The 21,589-nt window shown below is 50.1% G+C and overlaps 3 protein-coding genes across 10 annotated transcripts; 1 reads left to right on the forward strand and 2 right to left on the reverse strand.

The window, feature by feature from the left end:
• Window positions 1-5,333: 5,333 nt before the first annotated feature.
• Window positions 5,334-7,910, reverse strand: LRRN4CL (LRRN4 C-terminal like). Its single transcript, XM_070457498.1, has 2 exons — window positions 7,216-7,910; window positions 5,334-6,689 (listed from the first exon to the last, which is right to left on the reverse strand). The coding sequence occupies exon 2, from the start codon at window positions 6,682-6,684 to the stop codon at window positions 5,983-5,985; it is 702 nt and encodes a 233-aa protein (XP_070313599.1). The 5' UTR covers window positions 6,685-6,689; window positions 7,216-7,910; the 3' UTR covers window positions 5,334-5,982.
• A 98-nt stretch (window positions 7,911-8,008) lies between these two features.
• BSCL2 (BSCL2 lipid droplet biogenesis associated, seipin) lies at window positions 8,009-20,257 on the reverse strand. 8 transcript variants are annotated; one of them, XM_070457493.1, is made up of 13 exons: window positions 20,156-20,257; window positions 19,760-19,946; window positions 17,702-17,914; window positions 15,817-16,133; window positions 14,504-14,585; window positions 11,003-11,146; window positions 10,011-10,145; window positions 9,726-9,823; window positions 9,019-9,160; window positions 8,810-8,877; window positions 8,551-8,639; window positions 8,379-8,459; window positions 8,009-8,251 (listed from the first exon to the last, which is right to left on the reverse strand). In XM_070457493.1, the coding sequence occupies exons 3-13, from the start codon at window positions 17,792-17,794 to the stop codon at window positions 8,109-8,111; spliced, it is 1,392 nt and encodes a 463-aa protein (XP_070313594.1). In that variant the 5' UTR covers window positions 17,795-17,914; window positions 19,760-19,946; window positions 20,156-20,257; the 3' UTR covers window positions 8,009-8,108. The 8 variants fall into 8 exon arrangements, with proteins under 8 accessions (XP_070313594.1, XP_070313595.1, XP_070313593.1 ...); XM_070457494.1 differs by having other exon boundaries at window positions 20,106-20,245; XM_070457492.1 differs by having other exon boundaries at window positions 20,101-20,245.
• Window positions 18,297-19,820, forward strand: GNG3 (G protein subunit gamma 3). The gene is made up of 3 exons (XM_020899556.2): window positions 18,297-18,519; window positions 18,919-19,018; window positions 19,293-19,820. The coding sequence occupies exons 2-3, from the start codon at window positions 18,920-18,922 to the stop codon at window positions 19,419-19,421; spliced, it is 228 nt and encodes a 75-aa protein (XP_020755215.1). The 5' UTR covers window positions 18,297-18,519; window position 18,919; the 3' UTR covers window positions 19,422-19,820.
• Window positions 20,258-21,589: the final 1,332 nt, after the last annotated feature.

A 21,589-nucleotide genomic window follows, 5' to 3' on the forward strand; every position in this document is an offset into this window, starting at 1 on the left:
AAAATGAGGGAGTAGACCCTCATTATTTGTAAATGACTTGTTGGGAAAGACTCTGATGCTGGGAAAGATTGAAGGCAGGAGGAGAAGGGGATGACAGAGGATGAGATGATTGGATGGCATCACCAAACTTGATGGACATGCGTTTGTGTCAGCTCCAGGACTTGGTGATGGACAGGGAAGCCTGGCGTGCTGCAGTCCATGGGGTCTCAAAGAGTTGGACATGACTGAGCAACTAAACTGAACTGAAATGCTGAGGAAATACAGGAATCAAAAATACACAAAGAATTTGTGGCAATGTGGTGAGTATATTCTAGATGCAAATGTATTTTAAATTTATTCTAGAATTCCAATAAGAGAAAAATGACTAGGGACTTCCTGGTGGTCCAGTGGTTAAGACTCTGTGCTCCCAATGCAGGGGGCACTGGTGCGATCTGTGGTCAGGAACTAAAATTCCACATACCACAGAACATGGCCCCCTAAAAAAAAGAATATTTTTTTAAAAAGGGATATCTTTTTTTGGTGTTAGTTCTAGAAGGTCTTGTAGTTCTTCCTGCTGCTGCTGCTGCTGCTGCTAAGTCGCTTCAGTCGTGTCCGACTCTGTGCGACCCCATAGACAGCAGCCCACTAGGCTCTGCCATCCCTGGGATTCTCCAGACAAGAACACCGGAGTGGGTTACCATTTCCTGCTCCAATGAAGGAAAGTGAAAAGTGAAAGTGAATTCTCTCAGTCGTGTCTGACTCTTCACGATCCCATGGACTGCAGCCTACCAGGCTCCTCTGTCCGTGGGATTCTCCAGGCAAGAGTACTGGAGTGGGGTACCATTGCCTTCTCCGTGTAACTCTTCCTAGAACCATTCAATTTCAGTTTCTTCTGCATTAGTTGTTGGGGCATAGACTTGGATTACTGTGATGTTGAATGGTTTGCCTTAGAAACAAACTGAGATCATTCTGTTATTTTTGAGATTGCACCCAGTACTGCATTTCAGATTCTGTTGTTGATTGTGAGGGCTATTCCATTTCTTCTAAGGGATCCTTGACCACAGTAGCAGATCTAATAGTCATCTGAATTAAATCCTCCCATTTCCGTGTTAGTTAACTGATTCCTAAAATATCAATGTTCACTCTTGCCATCTCCTACTTGACCATGTCCAATTTACCTTGATTCGTGGACCTAACATTCCAGGTTCCTGTACAATATTGTTCTTTACTGCATTGGACTTTACTTTCATGACCAGACATATCCACAACTGAGCTTCGTTTCTGCTTTTGCTCAACTCTCTTTCTGGAGCTATTTATCCCCTCTTCCCCAGTAGCATATTGGACACCTACCAACCTGGAGGGCTCATCGTCCAGTGTCATATCTTTTTGTCTTTTAATAGTGTTCATGGGGTTCTCGAGGAAAGAATACTGGAGTGGTTTGTCATTCCTGTGTCCTTTTCATCATAGGTTATTGGAATGCAAAAGTAGGAAGTCAAGAGATATTTGGAGGGACTTCCCTAGTGGTCCAGGGGCTGGGACTCCATGCACCCAATGCAGGGGGCCCAGGTTTGATCCCTGGTCAGGGAACTAGATCCCATATGCTACAAGTAAGACCCAGTGCAGCCAAATAAAATAAATGTTTGTGTTTTTTTTTTTAAAGAGAGAGATACCTGGAGTAACAGGTAAACTTGACCTGGGAGTACAAAATGAAGTGGGGCAAAAGCTAACAGAGTTTTGTTAAGAGAACACACTGGTCATAGCAAACACCCTCTTCCAACAACACAAGAGATGACTCTACACAGGATCATCACCAGATGGTCAGACTGAAATCAGATTGATTATATTCTTTGCAGTTGAAGATAGAGCAGCTCTATACAGTCAGGAGAAGGCAATGGCACCCCACTCCAGTACTCTTGCCTGGAAAATCCCATGGACGGAGGAGCCTGGTGGGCTGCAGTCCACGAGGTCACTATGAGTTGGACATGACTGAGCGATTTCACTTTCACTTTCATGCATTGGAGGAGGAAATGGCAATCCACTCCAATGTTCTTGCCTGGAGAATCCCAGGGAGTGGGGAGCCTGGTGGGCTGCCATCTATGGGGTCTCACAGAGTCAGACACAACTGAAGTGACTTAGCAGCAGCAGCATACAGTCAGCAAAAATAAGACCAGGAGCTAACTGTGGCTCAGATCATGATCTTCTTATTGTAAAATTCAGGTTTAAATTGAAGAAAGTAGGGAAAACCACTAGACCATTCAGGTATGACCTAAGTCATACATCTCATGATTATACAGTGGAGGTGACAAATAGAATCAAGGGATTAGATCTGGTAGACAGAGTGCCTGAAGAACTATGGATGGAGGTTCGTGACATTGTACAGGAGGCAGTGATCAAGACCACCCCCAAGAAAAAGAAATGTGAAAAGGCAAAATGGTTGTCTGAGGAGGCCTTACAAATAGCTGAGAAAATAAGAGAACTTAAAGGCAGAGGAGAAAAGAAAAGTTATATCCATCTGAATGCAGAGTGCCAGAGAATAGCGAGGAGAGATAAGAACACCTTCTTATGTGAACAGTGCAAAGTAATAGAGGAAAACAATAGAATGGGAAAGATTAGAAATCTCTTCAAGAAAATTGGAGATACCAAGGAAACATTTCATCCAAGGATGGCCAAAATAAAGGACAGAAATGGCAAAGATCTAACAGAAGCAGAAGAGACTAAGAATATGTACAAGAATACACAGAAGAACTATACAAAAAAGGTCTCAATGATCCAGATAAACATGATGGTGTGGTCACTCACCTAGATACTACAGACATCCTGGAGTGTGAAGTCCAGTGGGCCTTAGGAAGATTACTATGAACAAAGCTAGTGAAGGTGACAATTCCAGCTGAGTTAAAATCCTAAAAGATGATGCTGTTAAAGTGCTGCACTCAATATGTCAACAAATTTGGAAAACTCAGCAATGGCCACAGGACTGGAAAAGATCAGTTTTCATCCAATTCCAAAGAAAGGCAATGCCAAAGAATGTTAAAACTATTGTACAATTGTGCTCATTTCACATGCTAGCAAGATAATGCTCAAATTCTTCAAGTAAGGCTTTAGCAGTATGTGAACTGAGAACTTCCAGATGTGCAAGCTGAATTTAGAAAAGGCAGATGAACCAGTGATCAAACTGCCAACATCTGTTGGATCATAGAGAAATCAGGGGAATTCCAGAAAAACATCAAAAATCATCACTTCCGTTTGACTGACTACACTAAAGCCTTTGACTGTGTGGATCACAACAAACTGTGGAAAATTCTTCAAGAGATGGGAATACCAGACCACCTTACCTGTCTCCTGAGAAACCTGTATGCAGGTCAAGAAGCAACAGTTAGGATTGGACATGAAACAATGGATTGGTTCAAAATTGGAAAAGGAGATTGTCAAGGCTGTGTATTGTTACTCTGCCTATTTAACATATGTAGAGTACTGTGCCATGCTTAGTCATTCAGTTGGTCATTCAGTCATTCAGTCAGTCAGAGTCATCTGACTCTTCAAACCCATGGATTGTAGCCCACCAGGCTCGTCTGTCCTTGGGGATTCTCCAAGCAAGAATACTGGAGTGGGTTGTGATGCCCTCTTCCAGGGGATCTTCCCAACCCAGGGATTGAACCCAGATGTCCTGCATTGAAGGCGGATTCTTTACCATCTGAGCCATCAGGGAAGCCTGGTGCAGAGTACATCATGCAAAATGCCAAGTTGGAATCAGAAGTTCTGGGGGAAATATCAACAACCTCAGATATGCAGATGATAGCACTCTAATAGCAGAAAGTGAAGAGGAACCAAAGAGCCCCTTGATGAGAATGAAAGAGGAGAGTGAGGAAGCTGGCTTAAAACAACATTCAAAAAACTAAGATCATGGCATTCAGTCCCATCACTTCATGGCAAACAGATGGGGGGAAAGTGGAAACAATGACATTTTATTTTCTTAGGCTCCAAAATCACAGCAGACAGATTGCAGCCATGAAATTAAAACCTGCTTGCTCCTTGGAAGGAAAGCTATGACAAACCTAGAGCGTATTAAAAAGCAGAGACTTTGTCGATGCTTTTGAATTGTGGTGCTGAAGACTCTTTAGAGTCCCTTGGAATGCAAGGAGATCAAATCAGTCAATCCTAAAGGAAATCAACCCTGAGTATTCATTGGAAGGACTGATGCTGAAGCTGAAGCTCCAATACTTTGGCCACCTGATGCGAAGAGCCGACCCACTGGAAAAGACCCTGATGCTGGGAAAGATTGAGGGCAGGAGGAGGGGGCAACAGAGGATGAGATAGTTGTATGGCATCGTCAACACAATGGACATGAGTTTGAGCAAACTCTGATAGATAGTGAAGGACTGAGAGGCCTGGTGTGCTGCAGTCCATGGGGTCATAAAGAGTTGGATATGACTTAGTGACTGAACAACAAAAAAAGAGAAGAATGACTAAATTGTATAGTACTATCTCTCTCACTTACTTCTGGATAAGTACCCTGTGGAAATACTTAATCATGTAACGATATGCCAACAAACAAGGATGTCCATAGCAAACAGTAAAGACAAATGTTCTAACAAGGAGCCATGGGAAGTGTCAGTTAAGGAGCATCCTCCGATGGAAAGTTATGCCATTCATATAACCAAGGAAGTGGTGATTTACCAACATGGAATATTGTCCATAGTATATTGAATGAAATCAAGAACATATTTCCACTGCTTAGGAAAAGATTTGCTCTGCTGCAGGTGATTACCTCTTGAGGAGGAGAACTCTCCTTTTATCAAGTATTACTTGAAATTTGTGTTATAATTTTTTAAAGATTTAAGAGCAGTAAAAGTGAGGAATAAACTCTATAGCAACTTAGACTTTTCTATATCCAGTTAATTTAATAATAAACTCAAGGGACTTCCCTGGTGGTCCCATGGCTAAGATTCTGCCCTTCCAATGAAGGGGCCTGAGTTAAAAAAAAAAAAATTGAAAATTTACTTATTTACTTATTATTGGCTGCTATGGGTCCTTGATGCTACTCACAGGCTTTCTCTAGCTTCACGGTGCGGTGGGGTTGGGGGTGGGGTGGGCTACTCTCTAGTTGTGGTGCTCTGCGGCATGTGGGATCTTACCAGGGATCGAACCCATGTCCCCTGCATTAGCAGGCAGATTCTTACCCACTGTGCCGCTAGAGAAGTCCCAAGGACAGGGAATTGAAAAAGATCATGATAGCTATGTTTCCAAAGTATAGTCACTCAGTCGTGTCCGACTCTTTGAGACTCCATGGGCTGCAGCTATACTCTAATACAAAATAAAAAGTTTAAACAAAAAGGATCTTGAAAAGTGAAAACGTCTTCCTTTTACATTTCCTTTAATGTTATACAACACAAATAATACACAGTAAACACAAATGGGGGGAGGGGAAATCCTTTGTTGTTAATATATTTTTACAAGCAAGCTTGTCCCAGACAGCCACTTGGACAATCCTCCTTTTCTCCACCCCATGTCAGTCACTTAGTTCCACCTGACTTAAGACACAGTGGATTGTAACTCAGTGTGCATCCTTATTATCTAAGCAAAAGGCAGCAGGTGAGGTGTGGTCTCTAGCCCCAAACTCCCATCCCAGAGCAGCTGATTCTCAAAATCCCATGGGAAGCCACCCACAGTGACAGGGCCCACACGTGGAACCTGGTCGCGCAGCCTGATTTGTGAGGCCCACGAGCTAAGAACCATTTAAAAATCTTTAAATGGTTACATGGTTATGTAAGTACCTACACAGCATCTGTGATTTTATCCCCTGGAAACACAAAGCCTAAATTACTATCTGGTCCATTAAGAAAAGATCTTGTCAACTTTCTCTACTCCTTCCAAACCTCAGCTTCGGAGCAGAGTGGAAAGTTTGGGGCATGAACCCACTCAGCAAGGGCCCAGCGCCTGGCAGTCTGTGCCACCCTCGGTCTGGCCTTTGTGGGCCGTCACCTCCCCAGGGAGGCCCGGGCAGCCTCAGAGCCCCGCGTGGCTGGGGCGGCCTCGGCGGGGGCAGCCCCAGCGCTGGCGTAGGCAGAAGTGCCAGACCAGGGCGGAGCAGCTGAGCAGGGCCAGCGCCGAGCCCACGCCGACAGCCGCGTGCAGCACAGTGAGCGGCCGCGGAGGCACGGTCAGCCGGCCGCAGGGCCCTAAGTTGGGGCCGTCCGCGCCGTCGAGGCCCTCCGCCCCGGGCCCGGGCGCGCGGCTCTCTCCCGCGTCGTTGGCGGCCACCACGCAGACAACGTATGCGCCCCCGGGCTTCAGGCCCTTCAGCTCCGCTCGGCGGACCGTCGAGTTGAAGCTGGGCCCCTTCTGCGGAGCCCCACCGCCTTCCCACAGCAACAGCCAGTACTGGTGGACCGGGGAGGAGGGGGCGCACCAGTGCACCTCGGCGCGGCCAGTCTCGGCCTCCACGCGCACTTCCCCCAGGCGTGGCGGGTGCGGCGGCTGCAAGGCGCTGGAGAGGCCGGGGCACAGGCAGGCTCTCCGGCCGGCCCTCTGCAGGTCCTGGCAGGGCACCTGCAGGTGGCGGCAGTGGTCATAGTCACAGGGGACAGCCGGCAAAGGTGTCTCATCTGGCTCGTCTCCTTCCAAGTCTCCGGCCGCCAAGGGCTGCGTTCTGGGAACCAGGGAGAAGGTGACAGCAAGGAGCCACAGAAGGCAGGGAGCGTGCGGCATGGAATCTGGAAGGGAAGATGCAAGGGTAAAGGCTCTTCAGCCCCCAGACCCTGCCGGGCCCCCTCGTCCCTCAACAAAACCTGTAAGCAAAGGGAAACAGGACCGGGGACCAGGAGAACAAGAGGTGGGAATGACCCCGACACACCCATGTGTCCGTCCAGCTTCTGAACAGCGTATGTGCTTGGTTTTGGGGAAAAGAATGAAATGTGGTCTGAGTTGACAGAGAGAGAGGTGCGATTGGCAACATGTGAAGCGCTGGAAATAGTTAATGAATAAACAGTGCTGGGGGGAGCTGGGGCAGAGAAGAGGAGGAAATGATTTACACCGCCTGGGTAAGGAAGGTGGAATGGTTACCAGCTGCCACCCAGAGCAATCAGATAGTCAGCGACACATGCAGAAAGCCAGAAAGGAGATGTTAGTTAGAACGGAGAAGAGAAGGGACACAGAGGCCCTGGAGCCCTCCGTCCCCACCTGTCGAAGGCCTGGTCCCTCCCTGCCCTCCACAGTTCTATCTCATAGGCACCCCCTTACCAGCAGGTAGGCCTTGATGCGGCGAGTAGCAGGCTGGGGCTCCTAAGAGGTCCCCAGGAACACAGGCTGTGCGGTCACGTTCTGTCAGTGTCTTCAATTTCAACTCTGTTTCGGCCCAAAGCTTTTATACCCCTCGACTGTGATGTCACCACCTGACCCCCCTTCCCCTGCTCCCCTCCCTGGTGAGTGCCAAGAAGAGGGCTGGTCCCTTCAGAAGGCCTGAGTCACGGGGCCAGGGTGGGGGAGCCACATGCAGCGGTTTCAGCTGGAGGTCGGGATGCCTGGGTTCTGAAAGAGCAGTGGAATGTGGAAAGCAGCCAGGGGCTGAGAATCCAAGGGCTGAAGTCATGTGAAGGGGTGAGGAGGGGAGTGAAAGGGACGGGGCCACCTGGCTGGTTATCAGAGAGGAAAACAGCTACGGACAGCATGGGGCCTGGGCCACAAAATGCTGTTTCGGTAAAAATCATACCACATCCACGGCAGTCATTTCCTGCCTTCTGCCTCCCCGCGGATTGAGAAAGGGAGGGGTTCAGAGGCCAGAATGATGTATCCCAGCTTTGCAGCCCCGCCCTATGCTATCCCCCTCCCCAGAGGGAGAGGACTGAGTGGGCAGGTTTTCATTCCCTGGACTTCCAGGCTGATGAATGGAAACAGCTGTGCCTAAAATAGTCCAGGGCCTGGAGGTCTTCTGGATCCACGGCCCCTGACAAGACCACCTCCTCCAGTCAGGGCGGGGAATGCCTGGGGAACACCAGGTTTTTAAATGACCCTGAATCCACTTCAGAGTCAGGGAGGCAGCTGGCACGAAAATAGTTTATTATTGGGGGAGCCCCGGAGAGAGAAAGGGAGCAGGTGGAAAAGGGCCAGCATGTGGGGACTCGGCCCTACTCGCTTCAGGAGCTGGAGCAGATGGGGCGCTGTCGGACGGAGCCCACAGAGGGCTCCGAGCTGCCCACAGTCTCGGGGGCAGGGGCAGAGCCAGAGGCAGCCAGGTTGGCCTCCGTCAGCAGAGCTGCATCTTCCCAGGAGCCTGAACCTGGGCCAGGGGAGAGAAAACGAAATCCGAAAGGGGAAATTTCAGGCCAGGGGCCCCCGCGCCCGCCCAGGGTAGCCTCCGCCCTGCCCACATGCCCCCCCAGGTCCTGCCGCACAGCATCCCTCACCATCACTGGCCTCAGGCTCCAGTTCCTCCTCCCCACTCAGGGGCTGTTGATCTGTTTTCTCCTCCTCGGACAGCTGGCCTTCTGCAGCCCCAGGGGGGAAGGCAGAGGTCAGTCTGGAGGAGGCTGAAGGGGAGGACCGAGGAATCAGGAAGGAGGTCGGGCGGCTGCGTACCTGTCCCAGAGGGATCCATGTGGCTCTCACCGTCCTCTGTAACAGGTGACAGCTGGGGGGACTCCTCCTGGCCTTGGGGCCCTGTGCCTCCAAAGGGGGTAGAGGACAGGACAGGACTAGGGTGGCTGTGCCTGGATGGCAGTGCCAATGTCACCCCGTCCCGCCTTTCTCTTGACCTTCAGCTTAGTAGGCAAGCACCTAAAAGCCTCATTCTGGATGGCACAGGAGCACCCCCCCGAGCCCCCAGCCATCACCTCTACCTGGCTGATGGGCAGAGATCTTTCGCTGGACTTCCTTGCGGGAGCGTTTTCGGTTTCGGATGTTTACCTGTGGAGGGGAAACTCCTGAGCAGCAAGGCCTGCCTTCACTCACCGGAGTGACTGAACCCTTCTGCCCCAGCCCCCAACACGCCCCAGCCCACTCCCCAAAGAAGAACCATGAAGGGGAGAGGAAGGGGTCCTTTGAGACCTGCAAAGAGAGGCGCTGCCGGGGCCAGACGCCCCCCCACACCCACTGCATGTAGCTGAAGAGCACAATGACGCTGAGGAAGGTGAAGTTGCTGGCGACACCTACGAAGGCGCAGGTCATCGGGAAGTTGTACAGCAGGTACCTGAAGCAGGGAGTAGCAGGAGGGGAGTACAGCTACCAGGGAGTGCCAGCCTTCTCATTTCCCAGAAGTCATTTCTAGGGCAGTTCACCAGAGCTTGGTGAGAGCTGGTCTCCACCCTCTGCCTCCCACCCACTGAGCCAGCGATTCAAGAGAACAGTTCTCCACTCTGACTGCACATGACTTCCCCCTGGGGTGCTTTCAGAAAGGCTGATGGCTGGGGACTTCCCTGACTAAGGTCCAGTGGCTAAGACTCCACTCCCAAAGCAGGGGGCCTGGGTTTGATCCCTGGTCAGGGAACTAGATCCCACATGCTGCAACTGAAAGCTGGCACAGCCAAATAAATAAATATTAAAAAAAAAAAAAGTCTGGCAGCCAGATAGGACCATAACAAATCCTAGCCCAGGCATCGGTATTTTTCTAAAAGTTCCTCAGGCTCCTGATATGTGATGTGCAGCCAGGGCTGAGAACCTGTGGCCCAGGTAAGGCCCGTCACCTCTGCTTAGGACCCTCTTCACTTAAGGACAGGCCCACGAGGGCTGCCCAGGCCACGTGGGCACTGCCTCACCTGAGCCCAGTGAAGTGGGCGTGGATGCGGAGGTAGGCTCCGTACATCTGGATGCGCTTGCTGTGGATCTCAATGATGGCTCCAGTGGTCGGCACATACTGCGGGCGGGAGGGCAGTGGCGGCAGCACATCAGGCCGGGATCCTGCTGTCACTCTTACTAGCCCAGTCTGAGGCCCGCTTCCAGCCTCCACCGCGGTCCCTCCTGACCGAGCCCGGAAGCTCCTCGGGTAAATTCTGGGCTTGTGGGGAGGGCTGTCTCCTGTCCTCCTCCTCTCCTCTCCTTACCGAGTTCTCTCTGTACTCTGGGTATAGCTCCACCTCCAAGAGCTGCTTCTGCTCCGCAAAGCCGAACAGCAGGAGGCTAGAGAAGACCAGTGTGTCGAGCATCTGGAGAAGGCTTGAGCGGTAATGTAGCATCACCTGCCAGGGCCAGGGAAGAGAGGCTGGGGACAGGTGCCGACCCTCAAAATCACCCCTGAACAGGGAGGAGAGGCTGGGCATGGGTGCCCACCCTCAAAATCACCCCTGAGCAGGGTATGAAGGCGGCTTCTTCCTTAGGTCCCCTACTCCCTTTCACTTCCTACCACCCCATCATTGCAAAAGTTTGAAGACATCCCTGCCCTGCCCTTCCCAACCACATGTCTCTATTCCAATACAACAAAGTCTCCTCTTCCAAGAAAGCCTCCCAGGTGAAGCCCCACACCATCTGTCATCTACGTTTCCCCAGCACGGTTCTATAATCTCGAACAGGGTACCATCTATTCTAGTACACTGGAACTAGTACACATGCCAGTGTACCATCTGAGGCTTTTTCCCCCACGTGGACATTCAGGAAGTTGCTTCACGAGATGGTTCTGTTGACAATTAAGAAACGGAGTCTAACATTTATTGAACACCCACTATTTCCTCATGGAATCCCAAACCAGTCTATGAGGGAGTTACTACTATATTTGCTTCAAGGGGTTAAGTAAATTGGCCCTCAGCTAGTATGTTTCTGAGTGAGGACTTGAGGCCTGGTCTCGCTGGCTCCAAAAACACCCGTTTTCAGGGCGGCTCCACTCTTCAGACTTTAGCCCCAAAGATGGGTGTGCTCATCAGATGTCCGGGGCAGGGGAAGAGGGCATTTATCTGGTTTGGTAAACTGACACCTCTTGCCATGCTGATGTGTCCGTGTCTGTGTCTCAGACCACAGAATGTTTTCTCCTGAAGCCCCACCCAGATACTCTGACATCTGTCATCATTCTCCACAACCTCCTAGACAGGCCATGGACACTCACGGAGCGTGACGAGGTGGAGATGATCCGGCCGCCTCTGGTGTAGCATGAGATGGTGACCAAGAACATGCCCAAATCTTGATTCACAGGAGACTCTGGCAGCTCAAGCTCTAAGGTAACGCGGTACGGCTGTCCATACATCAGTACCTGCCCAAGGTAGCCGGCATCTCTTTCAAAAAAAGTTTTTTAATTGCACTGTCCCTGTCCCACCTCCCGGCTACCCCTCCAAATACAATTTCCTCCGCTATCAAAACAGGCCTCAAATCTCCCTCTTCCCAAGAAGGTGCTGCCCCCTTCTGGTAGCTGAATCCCTCTTACTTCTGAGATCTTCAGTATCTACACTCCTGAATCACTGTTCCAGAAAAGTTGTGTCACATTTCTTTTCCAAAAGTGAACCGTCATGGTGCCAACTGGGCCATCTGTGACTCAGGCCTCCTTGTCCCCGTGAGGCCATCCCCTCGGGCCCAGCCTGCCTTCACTTACATACTAATTAGCAGAGTGCCAGAAGCGCTCACCATTTCCCTAGCCAGCTCTCCCACAGTAACTGTGTCCTTCTGGGTCCCTTACCTTGGTTCTGTTGGTAGAACCCTGAGACTCGCAGTGGGAAGGCATCTTCACTGGGATTAAGCTCAAGAGATTGAAGATTTGCCACCAAACATACCCTAGTTATTCCTGAATACTCCTCTAATCCTATATTCGGCTATGCTTGTCCTGTGCATGACCCCCTCAGGGTGATCCACAAGGATTACAGGGGTGATGGTAAAGCTTTTGGTTTTAACCAAAGAGGGAATGGGTTAAAAAAAATTTTTTTTTGAAAAAAGAGTGCCCTAACCCTAGTAGTGAGGGCTTCCCTGGTGGATCAGATGGTAAAGAATCTGCCAACCCAGGCTCGATCCCTGGGTTGGGAAGATCCCCTGGAGAAGGGCATGGCAACCCACTCCAGTATTTGTGCCTGGAGAATCCCATGGACAGAGGAACCTGGTGGGCTACAGTCCACAAGGTTGCACAGGGTTGGACACGACTGAAGTAACTTAGCACAAATGCACACAACCCTAATAATGAACTATCTAGATTTATTGCTATGAAGGTACTTTGAGCATTTTATCCCTAGAGTAACAGGCGAAAATCCACTGATCAAAATCTTTCTTTATATACTTTCTTATTTTCAGTCTGAATTATTATTTTTTACTTTTTTGTTGTTGTTCGTTTCTTTGACCACACTGTGCAGCATATGGGATCTTAGTTCCCCGACGAGGGAATAAACCCGCACTCCTTGCATTGGAAGTGCAGAGTCTTAACCCCTAAACCACCAGGGAAGTCCCTTCAGTCTGACTGTCTTGAAAAAAATGGATTCCATGAGAGTCCTACCCCCATGTAGAGGCCAGGTGAATCTAAGCTGGTTGCTTCACTGAATTCTTTGAAACATTAAAACAGGTAGTTCTCTGGGTGAGCAGGAGGGAAATGGGGAGTGACTGCTAGGTATTGGGTATGAGTTTTTTTCTGGGGTGATGAAAATGTTCTCAAATTGATTATGGCAACTGTTGCTCAGCTCTGAATATATTAAAAACGACTGAACTGTATGTTTTGAATGGGTGACTTGTATACTATTCCAATTATATAGCAATAAAGATTTATATATATAAATATAAAATAAATATATTTATTTATTTATTTATTTTGTGTTGGCATCACCAAATCAATGTACATGAGTCTGAGTAAACTCCGGGAGTTGGTGATGGACAGGGAGGCCTGGCGTGCTGCAGTCTGTGGGGTTGCAAAGAGTTGGACACGACTGAGCGACTCAATTGATATATATGTACATATATATTTGTTTCTTTTTAAGCCAGTAATTATGTCATCTCCTCCAAGGGGATCCAAAAATTGCTAATACCAGAATCTTGTGAAGGACTCCTGCCTTTGTTCACATTTGTCTGCCTGATGGAGAAATCTCCTCCATTCCCACACTGAGCCTCACCATTGCCATAGTCTCCAGAAGACCTAATTCTTTGCAAATTCTTCTGAAATACAGGAGCTGCATCTTTGCTACTTAATGCAATGTAGAGATTTCCGTCAATCCTGTGAGCTCTCTGAAGCAGAACAACATCTACTTCTAAACAAGCTGTTACCCACAAAATAGACCCATTATTTCACTCACTCATTCAAAAATGTTCACTAGAAATCAATGAAATGATCAAGCTGCTTTACTTATTGGGGAACTTGGGCCTCACCCTTCATCCTTCCATTCCTTCCTCACCCAACAGTCTGGTACCTGATGGTTTTAGGCTCCCTGTGTCACCAACCATTACGATCTACAACAGGAAGCCACACAACAGCATGCACCATCCCAGGTGTAGATGTACTGTGACCTTGTTTCTACTCCCCTCTCAATATATTCCATTTATTATTATTATTGAGCCACAAAAACACAATGAACCTATGTTTTCATAGAATATTCTACAGTACTCTCCACATTACTTTCTTGAGTAGCAGAACTAAATAGATAATCCTCTGTCTCACAATGCCCAACACTCCACTCCACCACTTTTTTTGACCATGCTGTGCAACTTGCAGGATCTTAGCTCCTGAACCAGGACCCTTGGCAGTGAAAGTGTGGAGTCCTAACCACTGGACTGCCAGGAAATTCTCCACTTCACCACTTTGAAATCTCCATTTGGGATCCACTCATCCCGCCTGGTAAACTTTCTGGATAGTGGTACTCTGGTGGTACATTGGAAGATGTCACAAGATACACAGTCTTCAGGGTTATTTGTATTGTCAACCCCAGGGGGTCCAAAACTCTATAGCTTACATTCCTCCCTTCAGAGTGACCATTTATTTCTATCCTCCGTATTTTCTATCTTCAGGTCAGTATCCTCCCAAGTACAATTTTTGAAAAATCATTTTCAAATGATTTTTAAACTTTTAGTTTGACCACTGATTACTTCTCATTATGCTGCTGACAAGTCAAAATACTCTGGTGATCAGAAATGCTGTTGATCCTCCAGGGTCCTTCTGAAGTGTTCTGGGATCCTACCCTTTTGCAGAGCTTCCACCAACTTCCCTAATAAAGAAAGATGCATTCCTACTTTGCATTTCCTAGGGCTTTCAGGTTTATTGAAGATATACTGGCATTTGGCCAGTCCTCTGGCACAGTACCCTTTGTAATGGAAGGTTACATATATCTCTCAATAGTGTCATAATAACATACTTTCAAAATTCTTGGGTGGATTCCATCCTAGTTCAGTAAGATAGCTGGTTTCTTTAAGTTCTTTTAGATCTAAAACACCCCTTTATCTAGCAGATAAGGCCTGGCTGAAACAATTTAAGGAGGAAAGAATAACCCATTCAATTCATCTGGACTTCAATTTTTTTTAACCTCCCTTTCCTTGAAAGCTTTCCCTTTAGTCTCTGTTACTCAGTCCCTGGTATCAAGGTCTTTTCCAACTGTTCTTGTTTCAAGTCATCAAAGCTCTAATGAAACCTCTGTTCAGCTCCCGTACTCACCCGATCACGTCCACCCTTAGCCAGTGTGACATTGGCAACAGGGAAAGAGCAGAGTAAGGAGGTGGAGGATTCGCAGTCCGTCCTAAATGAGAATGATGATACTCTGCTAAGTCATAGTCTGTCTTACTTATCCACACACCTCCTGGGCCCCTGGGACTCCCTTTCCTGCCCCCCATCCTTTCTTCCAGAACAGGCATCCTTCTCTGTTAGAGAGAGACGGAGAAGAAGTGTAGCCAGGAGATTCAAGACACTAGAATGAGTCTTTTAAATTCTCTCTCTGCTACTTGTGTTTATTTCTTCTCATGAAGGTAGACATTCTTAAATGGGAACCTATGGACACTTAGTTGAATAGTTTCAGACTTAATTGTTTCTAAAGACTTACTTGGGAAGCTGATAAAAATGCAGATTCCTAAAAAAATAAAACAGATTCCTGGGTACCATCCCTCGAGATTCTGATTCCAAAGTTCTGGCCTGGGGCCTAGTTCGAGAAAACTACTCCAAAGGGACCCACAGATAAGAGGCTCACAAACCCTTCCAATTGTAGGCAAAATTTCACATGGGTATGTATCAATAAGTAGGTTCTTATGACAGGAAGGGCCATAGCTTTCATGAGATCCATGCCTACTAAAAGTTTAAGCAGCTCTGCCTTAGAAATTATGGCTCATGACCAGGGATTCAGGACATGGAAAGAAAAAAGAAAAAAAAAAAAAACTTTGGACCATTGATAATAGTCTCCTTATCAGCACCTCTTGATTGGTCCTGTAGTCATTTTTAAAAGAAGGGGAGAGAATTTGGCAGGATCTGTAAAATGGGAAGGAACTGAGGATTCAGACAAGTAGGACTCTGGGAGTTGGTGAACCTAGACACCTTGTTTTCATAAGCTCTATTGCAGCAGACAATCAGGAGTGGGAAGAAGTGATATGAAAGGCAAATACCGCTTTCCTCATACCTTCTCTACTGAAGGCCAGATTAGTTCTGAGATGAGTTGAGAGGTTGGGTTAGCTTAAAAGTCTACAGTAGCCCTGAGAGAGGTCTGATCCAGCCTAAATTGAATTGACCCTCATAATGACAGTCTAGGAGAGGGCTTTTTTGGTTTGTTTTTTAAACCAGATTTCAGTAACCAGAGACAGGACTAGGGACCTAGAGCCCTACTAGCCCAGACCTGGCCCAACCTTGGGCTAAAAATCAATATAAGTGCACTAGGCTCAAGTGTCCTCCTCTGTAAATAAGAGGGTTTTCCTCAATAAGCGCCAATGGTAGTTGCAGAAATCCTCGCACAGGATTCCTCTACTTTGATAGAAGACCCCTCTCACCTGTAGTGGAAATGCACAGGGCTGAGGTGGCTGACTGTCGGCATGTAGGAATAGTAGAAGGAGCCATAGAGGAAGACGGACACCCAGAGCAGGAGGAGGATGGTACAGAAGAACACTCCAAACTGCAGAAGCAGCTTGCGGGCGCGGCCTGCCATGACGTGGCCCATCTCCTGGGCCCACAGTAAGGCAGGTACTGGTGGGTCATTGACCATGACGGGGAGTGCAGGGGTTCTGGCCCCGGGTTCAGGCTTTGGGTTCCTAGGTGCTTTGCCACCTGGACGCCACTCCTGGCCATGGGACGAAGCAGCTGGTGGTTCCTGGAAAAAGACCGAGAAGGGGAAAGAATGGCTCGTTTCACGGGGGAGGTGAGGACAAAAAGGACACGCTGACCAAAATGTCTTTGAGGAACCAGAGACAGCAAGACATAGCAAAGCCTTTGTTTCATATGGCTTTTCTCCAACTGATTGTGTTTCTCAGCCAATTATCCCTTCCCATCCTCCACTGAGCTTTCCCACCACCCCCCTGTGCTAGAGTTCCTCAGCTGAACCCATCCTCGGGTCACCTGATTTTAGGACAGGCCACTTTGATGGTCATTCATAGCAACCTATTACATACAGAGGATGAACGCCTTAAAATTCTTCTAAGGCGAATTTATTCACACGATTCCACACTGCGAGGTGGCTGCACGGGGAGAATTCGCGATTTGTCTAAGGTCGCACAGCCGGACTCAAAGCCAGCAACCTCAAGCGCAGCTACTATTGCCTCCCGAGTTGTTTCTCTCCTCCTGGCGCTGCGTTCGCTCCCAGATAAGACCGCGCTCCACGCCCGGTAGGGCGTCCTGCGGCCAACGGCCGCTCGCCGCCAGACCCCTCCGATTAGGTGACCGGCGCGTCGCCCGGAAACCCCACGCAACCGCACCACCATAGAAACCATCCAGCCCGCAGCGTCAGCTCCGCAGACTCACCAGTCGCGCGCGCTGCCAGGGCAACGGCGAGAAGGCACTTCCGCCTCCCAGGAAAGTTCCGCCCCCTTCCGCCGGCCGCCTCTGTAGCGCAGGGGAGCGGGGCTTGTCCGGGGCGGGGCCCGGAGCAGGGGGCGGGGCCCGGAGCAGGGGGCGGGGCCTTCCAGGGGGCCAGGTTCCCACATCCAAGCACCCGGCACTCTCTCCCTCTGTGGTCCGTTACCCCCTCCCCCTTTGGTAACCAAAACCAAAGCGGATAGGCATCTCCCTTCAGGCTACAAGATATGCTCCAGGAAATGCTGAGTCAGCAGCATCCCTCTCAGCCAGCCCCTCGAGGCCGCAATCGCGGCACTCCGCCTACACCTTCACTATCAGTCATTTAACCCCCAAAAAGGGGAGAGGCAGGCGTCCGACAGGCGCTGATTTTTATTGCGCACATCTCCTTGGACCCGTGGGCTTCCAAGGCAGAGGGCATTCACCCCGGGAACGTTGCAATCTGCGGGTACCTGGGAATTTTGCGTGATGCGCCGGCATCACGCAATAGGAGCTGACTGGCCCCTATTCACAAGAGTGGTAGCATTTCAGGCCCGTGATTTGTCTCCAGCTTTAAAGACGCGTCATCGACCTCCTCCGACCCTAATCAGACTTTTTCTCTGAGTTCCCACAGCGCATTATCTAGACTAGGTCTTGGCGGGTGGCACTTTCTATTTTGTATATGTCCATTCACCCCAAACAAGATCCCTCAGAGGGTAAGGTCAGTGTTGCGCACATCTTTGCACTCCCCACAGCACCACGCAAAACGCTGCAAAACGCTGCAGACGTAAGAGGCAATCTCTCAAACCAACACATACACACACACACACACACACACACGCATTCAGGAAGTCCATCTATTTCCAGAAACACCCACCGACTCTCCCCTACCTCTTCTTTGTCGGATTCTTTGATCTGGTCTCTGCATGCCTCTTTTTCCCCAGCTTCTCCTTCTTCTCTTTGGTCTGCCATTTCTTCAGACATCTTTCTGATGGACCTTGCTGCCCTTGGATTCTCCACTTGTAGCTAGAACGTTAAGTGGTGATCTAGAAGCTGAAACCTGTAGCTCATCACATTTTCCTGGATATGGGGAATGGAGGGTCCCTGGAAAAGAAACGAAGATTCAGGTGCTAAATGCTGTGTCAGGGTAGAGGGAGGAGGGATGGAGGGGGCGACTGCCCAGCTGATGTCAGAATTTCAAATGAGCAGGGTCTCACGCAGTCTCTACTGACTTCACTGCAGGGGCTGTCACAGGTCCAGACCACCCCATTTGAGGGGGGAGTCTGCCTGGGACTCAGCTACTTCCAGCTCCTTTGGGGAGGGCTCTAGCCCAGACTCTGGATGCCTGCAATGGGGAAGGGCAGGCAGTGAAACGTTAACAGTGGGGGTGTGCACAGGGGCTGCAGGCAGCAGCCAGGCTCCCCCACTGGCCAGACAGTTGGTATACGCCAGGATCTGAGCTGCTCCTTCTAGCATCCTTCATCCTTCAGGTATCAGCCAGTGCTGGAGCTGCAGAAACAGGGACCAGCCCTCCACTGGCCTCTGCCCTGACCCTCCCCAGCGGCCTTCTCTGTATTAGCTGCTTCTGCTGCTGCGTCAGATACTCTCAGCTGCAACTCCCTGCAAGGTGGGGTACCCATCTCAGGCAGAAGGTTTTGGTGCACCCCACTGATCAGATTCCTCAGGACTGTCGCTGCCTGTGGCCTCAGGTGAGTAGGGAGCATCCTGCTTTTCTCCCTTTGGGGCTTAAGGGGGCAGGTGGGGGTTATGTGCCCTCCTTATTAGGGTGGGTCTCTTTCTAGTTGTGGTTTTCAGAGCTAGGAACAGAGATAGCTTGAGGGCTGTAAAGCCTTCAATCATTCATATGTTTGATGATCTGTAGCCCAGGCCTTGTAGGAGTTTGGGAGCATCTCACTCCACTTCTCCGCTTCCTTAGCTGAGGAACGGGGAGATGGGAAAGGCCAGGGAGGTTGGGAATAAGAAGGGAGTAAAATATTAGGGTATATGACCTAGCTTTGCAATGGTTGATGAGGCGTAATGGGGGAACGGGGCCTTCAGCTGAAATTGTGAAGGGCCCCCTAGCATGCTCTGAGCTGTCTTTTCTCCAGGATGAAAGGGGAGACCCCTGTGAACAGCACTATGAGTATTGGGCAAGCCCGCAAGATGGTGGAACAGCTTAAGATCGAAGCCAGCTTGTGCCGGATAAAGGTGGGTGGGGCCCTGGATCCCATTAGTTGGCAGGCTGTACCTAGGTGCCCAAACCTCAGGCTAAGAGAGGCTTTCTTTCACTGACTCCTTGAGATCATGGAAGGAGTCTTGGCATCTGTAAGGAAAGCTGGCTCCATGTCTCTGTGGGTGATGAGGGAAGAGAAGACTGCCTTAAGGAGTCCTAAAGATGGCAAAAGATAATCTATTTGGGGAAGGAGGCTGCAGCCCCCTTCGGGATTTCTGGCTAACAATTCCCCTCCTGGCTGTGCCCCAGGTGTCCAAGGCAGCAGCAGACCTGATGACTTATTGTGATGCCCACGCCTGTGAGGACCCCCTCATCACCCCTGTGCCCACTTCGGAGAACCCTTTCCGGGAGAAGAAATTCTTCTGTGCTCTCCTCTGAGCTGCCCTGTTCCTCTTCACAACTCTTCACCTTTCCCTCTCCCGGGCCCTTCCTTATTTATGTCAGTAACTGTCGTGAGCCCCCGAGGACCCCTGCATCCCACCCCTAGCCCTTGCCCAACTCTGTGAGGTTATCCGAAGCCCAAGCCCTCCGTCACCTGTCTGCCGACTCCACTTCCTCGCCCCCTGTGGCAGACCCAAAGCACCCTGTGACTCGGGGCACCCGTACTCCACCCACAGAAGGGCTGTCAGACTCTGTCAGCGTCCCGCCGGCTTCCCTCTGTGACCTGCTCAGACAATGGAGAGAGGGATGGGCTGGGTGCTTGCTCTCAATCTCACCTTGGAGCTATTGGGAGGCTAAAGCCATGTGAAGAATAAAGTCATCCAGAGTCTCAGAGGACAGCTCCTGTGTTACGGTTCTTGGGGGGAGAGGCTCATCAGTCAATAGATTTGGTGGTGGGTGCCACAGGTAGATAGGCTTGCCATAACCAGGGAACAGGGCCAGTCAAAGCGCGTTAGACATTCTCTAGGATCAGAGATTTGTCGGATTAGAGGGGATGGCGAGCAAGAGAAAGCGTCTCAAGTGGGAGAACTGTTACCAACAGGCACTCAGAGGCTACAGAGAGAACTCCTACAAGTACACAAGAACGCGATGAAGACAAATGAAAAAGAAAACAGACCGAACCGGGCAAACTTAGGAAGGCATTCCCGAGGGAAGTCGAAGACAGGAGGTACCCAGGGAGAGGGAGGAGCTCAGTTCCAGTTCCTGAGGAGGGGCCGGTTTTACTTCTAAGATGGCTGCGCCCACAGCAGCCCCCCCCAAGATGGCCGCCGCCATGGGGCCCGCGCCAATACGGCGGCCGCGCGTCACAGCGTTTCACCATACAGGGCTTCTCCGCTGGGCCCATACTTAAAATGGCGGCCCCAGGCAGCCGGAGGTCTCAATATGGTCTCTTCCTTGCTCATGTGTCTCAAAATGGCTGCCTGTGTCCTCGCCAACTCGATACCCACTTCTCCCCAGCCCGGAGGCTGGACGTCGACGTCCACCCGATCCAGGTGAAGGCACAGGGGCGGCTATAACCAAGGATCTTGGGACAAGGGAACCCCGGCAAGCACGCAGATATAGTAGGCGCCGGACGCGTGGATTTTATGGGAATCTGGGTCCCTACAGCTTGCCTAGTGGAAGCTCCTTCGGAGCGGCAACACAAGTGTGACAATTCCCGCACCTTTCGGCTTGGGGGTGCTGTTCCTCGGCTGGCTCTTGTTCTCCCTAGGAGTTGGATAAGCCCTAAATTGTTCAGTTTTGGCTTCCTGGTAGAACTGGGGCTTACTATCCTCTCACTTCCCATTCAGGCCCATTCTGTCACATCCGCTAGGATTAATGTCCCCGCCCCTGGTTCGCTTACCACCCCTCGTAGTGGTCCAGCCAGCAAGCTGACCGGCCAGAGGCTTGTCTCACGAGCGCCTCCTGGGCTCAGCCTCGGCAGAGGTTTATAAAGCCCCAGAATACTTTTTCTAGCAGCCTTTGCCTTCCAAGGGACAGAAGGAGGTGGGACCAAGGCCAAGGCAGAGAAGGTAGTAGTCTCAGGATCTCTGCTCCTCAAGGATTAAGAGTCCCCACCCCCCATTCAGGAATACATCCTTTCCCCGGGGAAGCCTCGATCAGCTCATGCTGTGTCCTGGGATACACTTAGGGGCAGGAGCTGCTTTGCAGTAGGTGTGGGTGACCTATAGTAGAGAAAGCATATCACCCCCAGCTTCCTCACACTTTCACACAGGAAGCCAAGTACGGGGAGAATAGAGAAGAAACCAGGGGAATAACAGATTCCTGTGGATGTCTCCACAGGCTACAGGGGTACCCAGTGAACTTAGGGAGCTGCTGCTGAATTCCTGAGCCCTAATAGGCCCTGGAGATATTTAATTCCCTCATCCTAGACAGGAAGAAACGAGAAAGTAACCTGGTCTCCCTCCTGAAGTGGGGACCTACCTAGATTCTGTTCAGGAACCTGTTTAGTTCTTGTGCTGTGCTTAGTCGCTCAATCGTGTCCTACTCTTTGTGACCCCATGGACTGTAGCCCACCAGGCTCCTCTGTCCATGGAGATTCTCCAGGCAAGAACATTAGAGTGGGTTGCCATTCCCTCTTCCAGGTGATCTCCCTAACCCAGGAT

The sequence above is a fragment of the Odocoileus virginianus genome, chromosome 28 (assembly GCF_023699985.2).
Source record: "Odocoileus virginianus isolate 20LAN1187 ecotype Illinois chromosome 28, Ovbor_1.2, whole genome shotgun sequence".
Taxonomy (NCBI): Eukaryota; Metazoa; Chordata; class Mammalia; order Artiodactyla; family Cervidae; genus Odocoileus; species Odocoileus virginianus.

Excerpts from the sequence above, each read along its gene's own strand:
- LRRN4CL (XM_070457498.1), bottom strand. The coding sequence starts at position 6,684 with ATGCCGCACGCTCCCTGCCTTCTGTGGCTCCTTGCTGTCACCTTCTCC.
- BSCL2 (XM_070457493.1), bottom strand. The coding sequence starts at position 17,794 with ATGTCTGAAGAAATGGCAGACCAAAGAGAAGAAGGAGAAGCTGGGGAA. Across the intron at positions 11,147-14,503 it reads CTAAGGGTGGACGTGATCGG|GTACTGATGTATGGACAGCC; the intron begins GTGAGTACGGGA and ends TACCTTGGGCAG. Across the intron at positions 8,252-8,378 it reads GGAGCCTGAGGCCAGTGATG|GTTCAGGCTCCTGGGAAGAT; the intron begins GTGAGGGATGCT and ends CCCCTGGCCCAG.
- GNG3 (XM_020899556.2), top strand. The coding sequence starts at position 18,920 with ATGAAAGGGGAGACCCCTGTGAACAGCACTATGAGTATTGGGCAAGCC. Across the intron at positions 19,019-19,292 it reads CCAGCTTGTGCCGGATAAAG|GTGTCCAAGGCAGCAGCAGA; the intron begins GTGGGTGGGGCC and ends GCTGTGCCCCAG.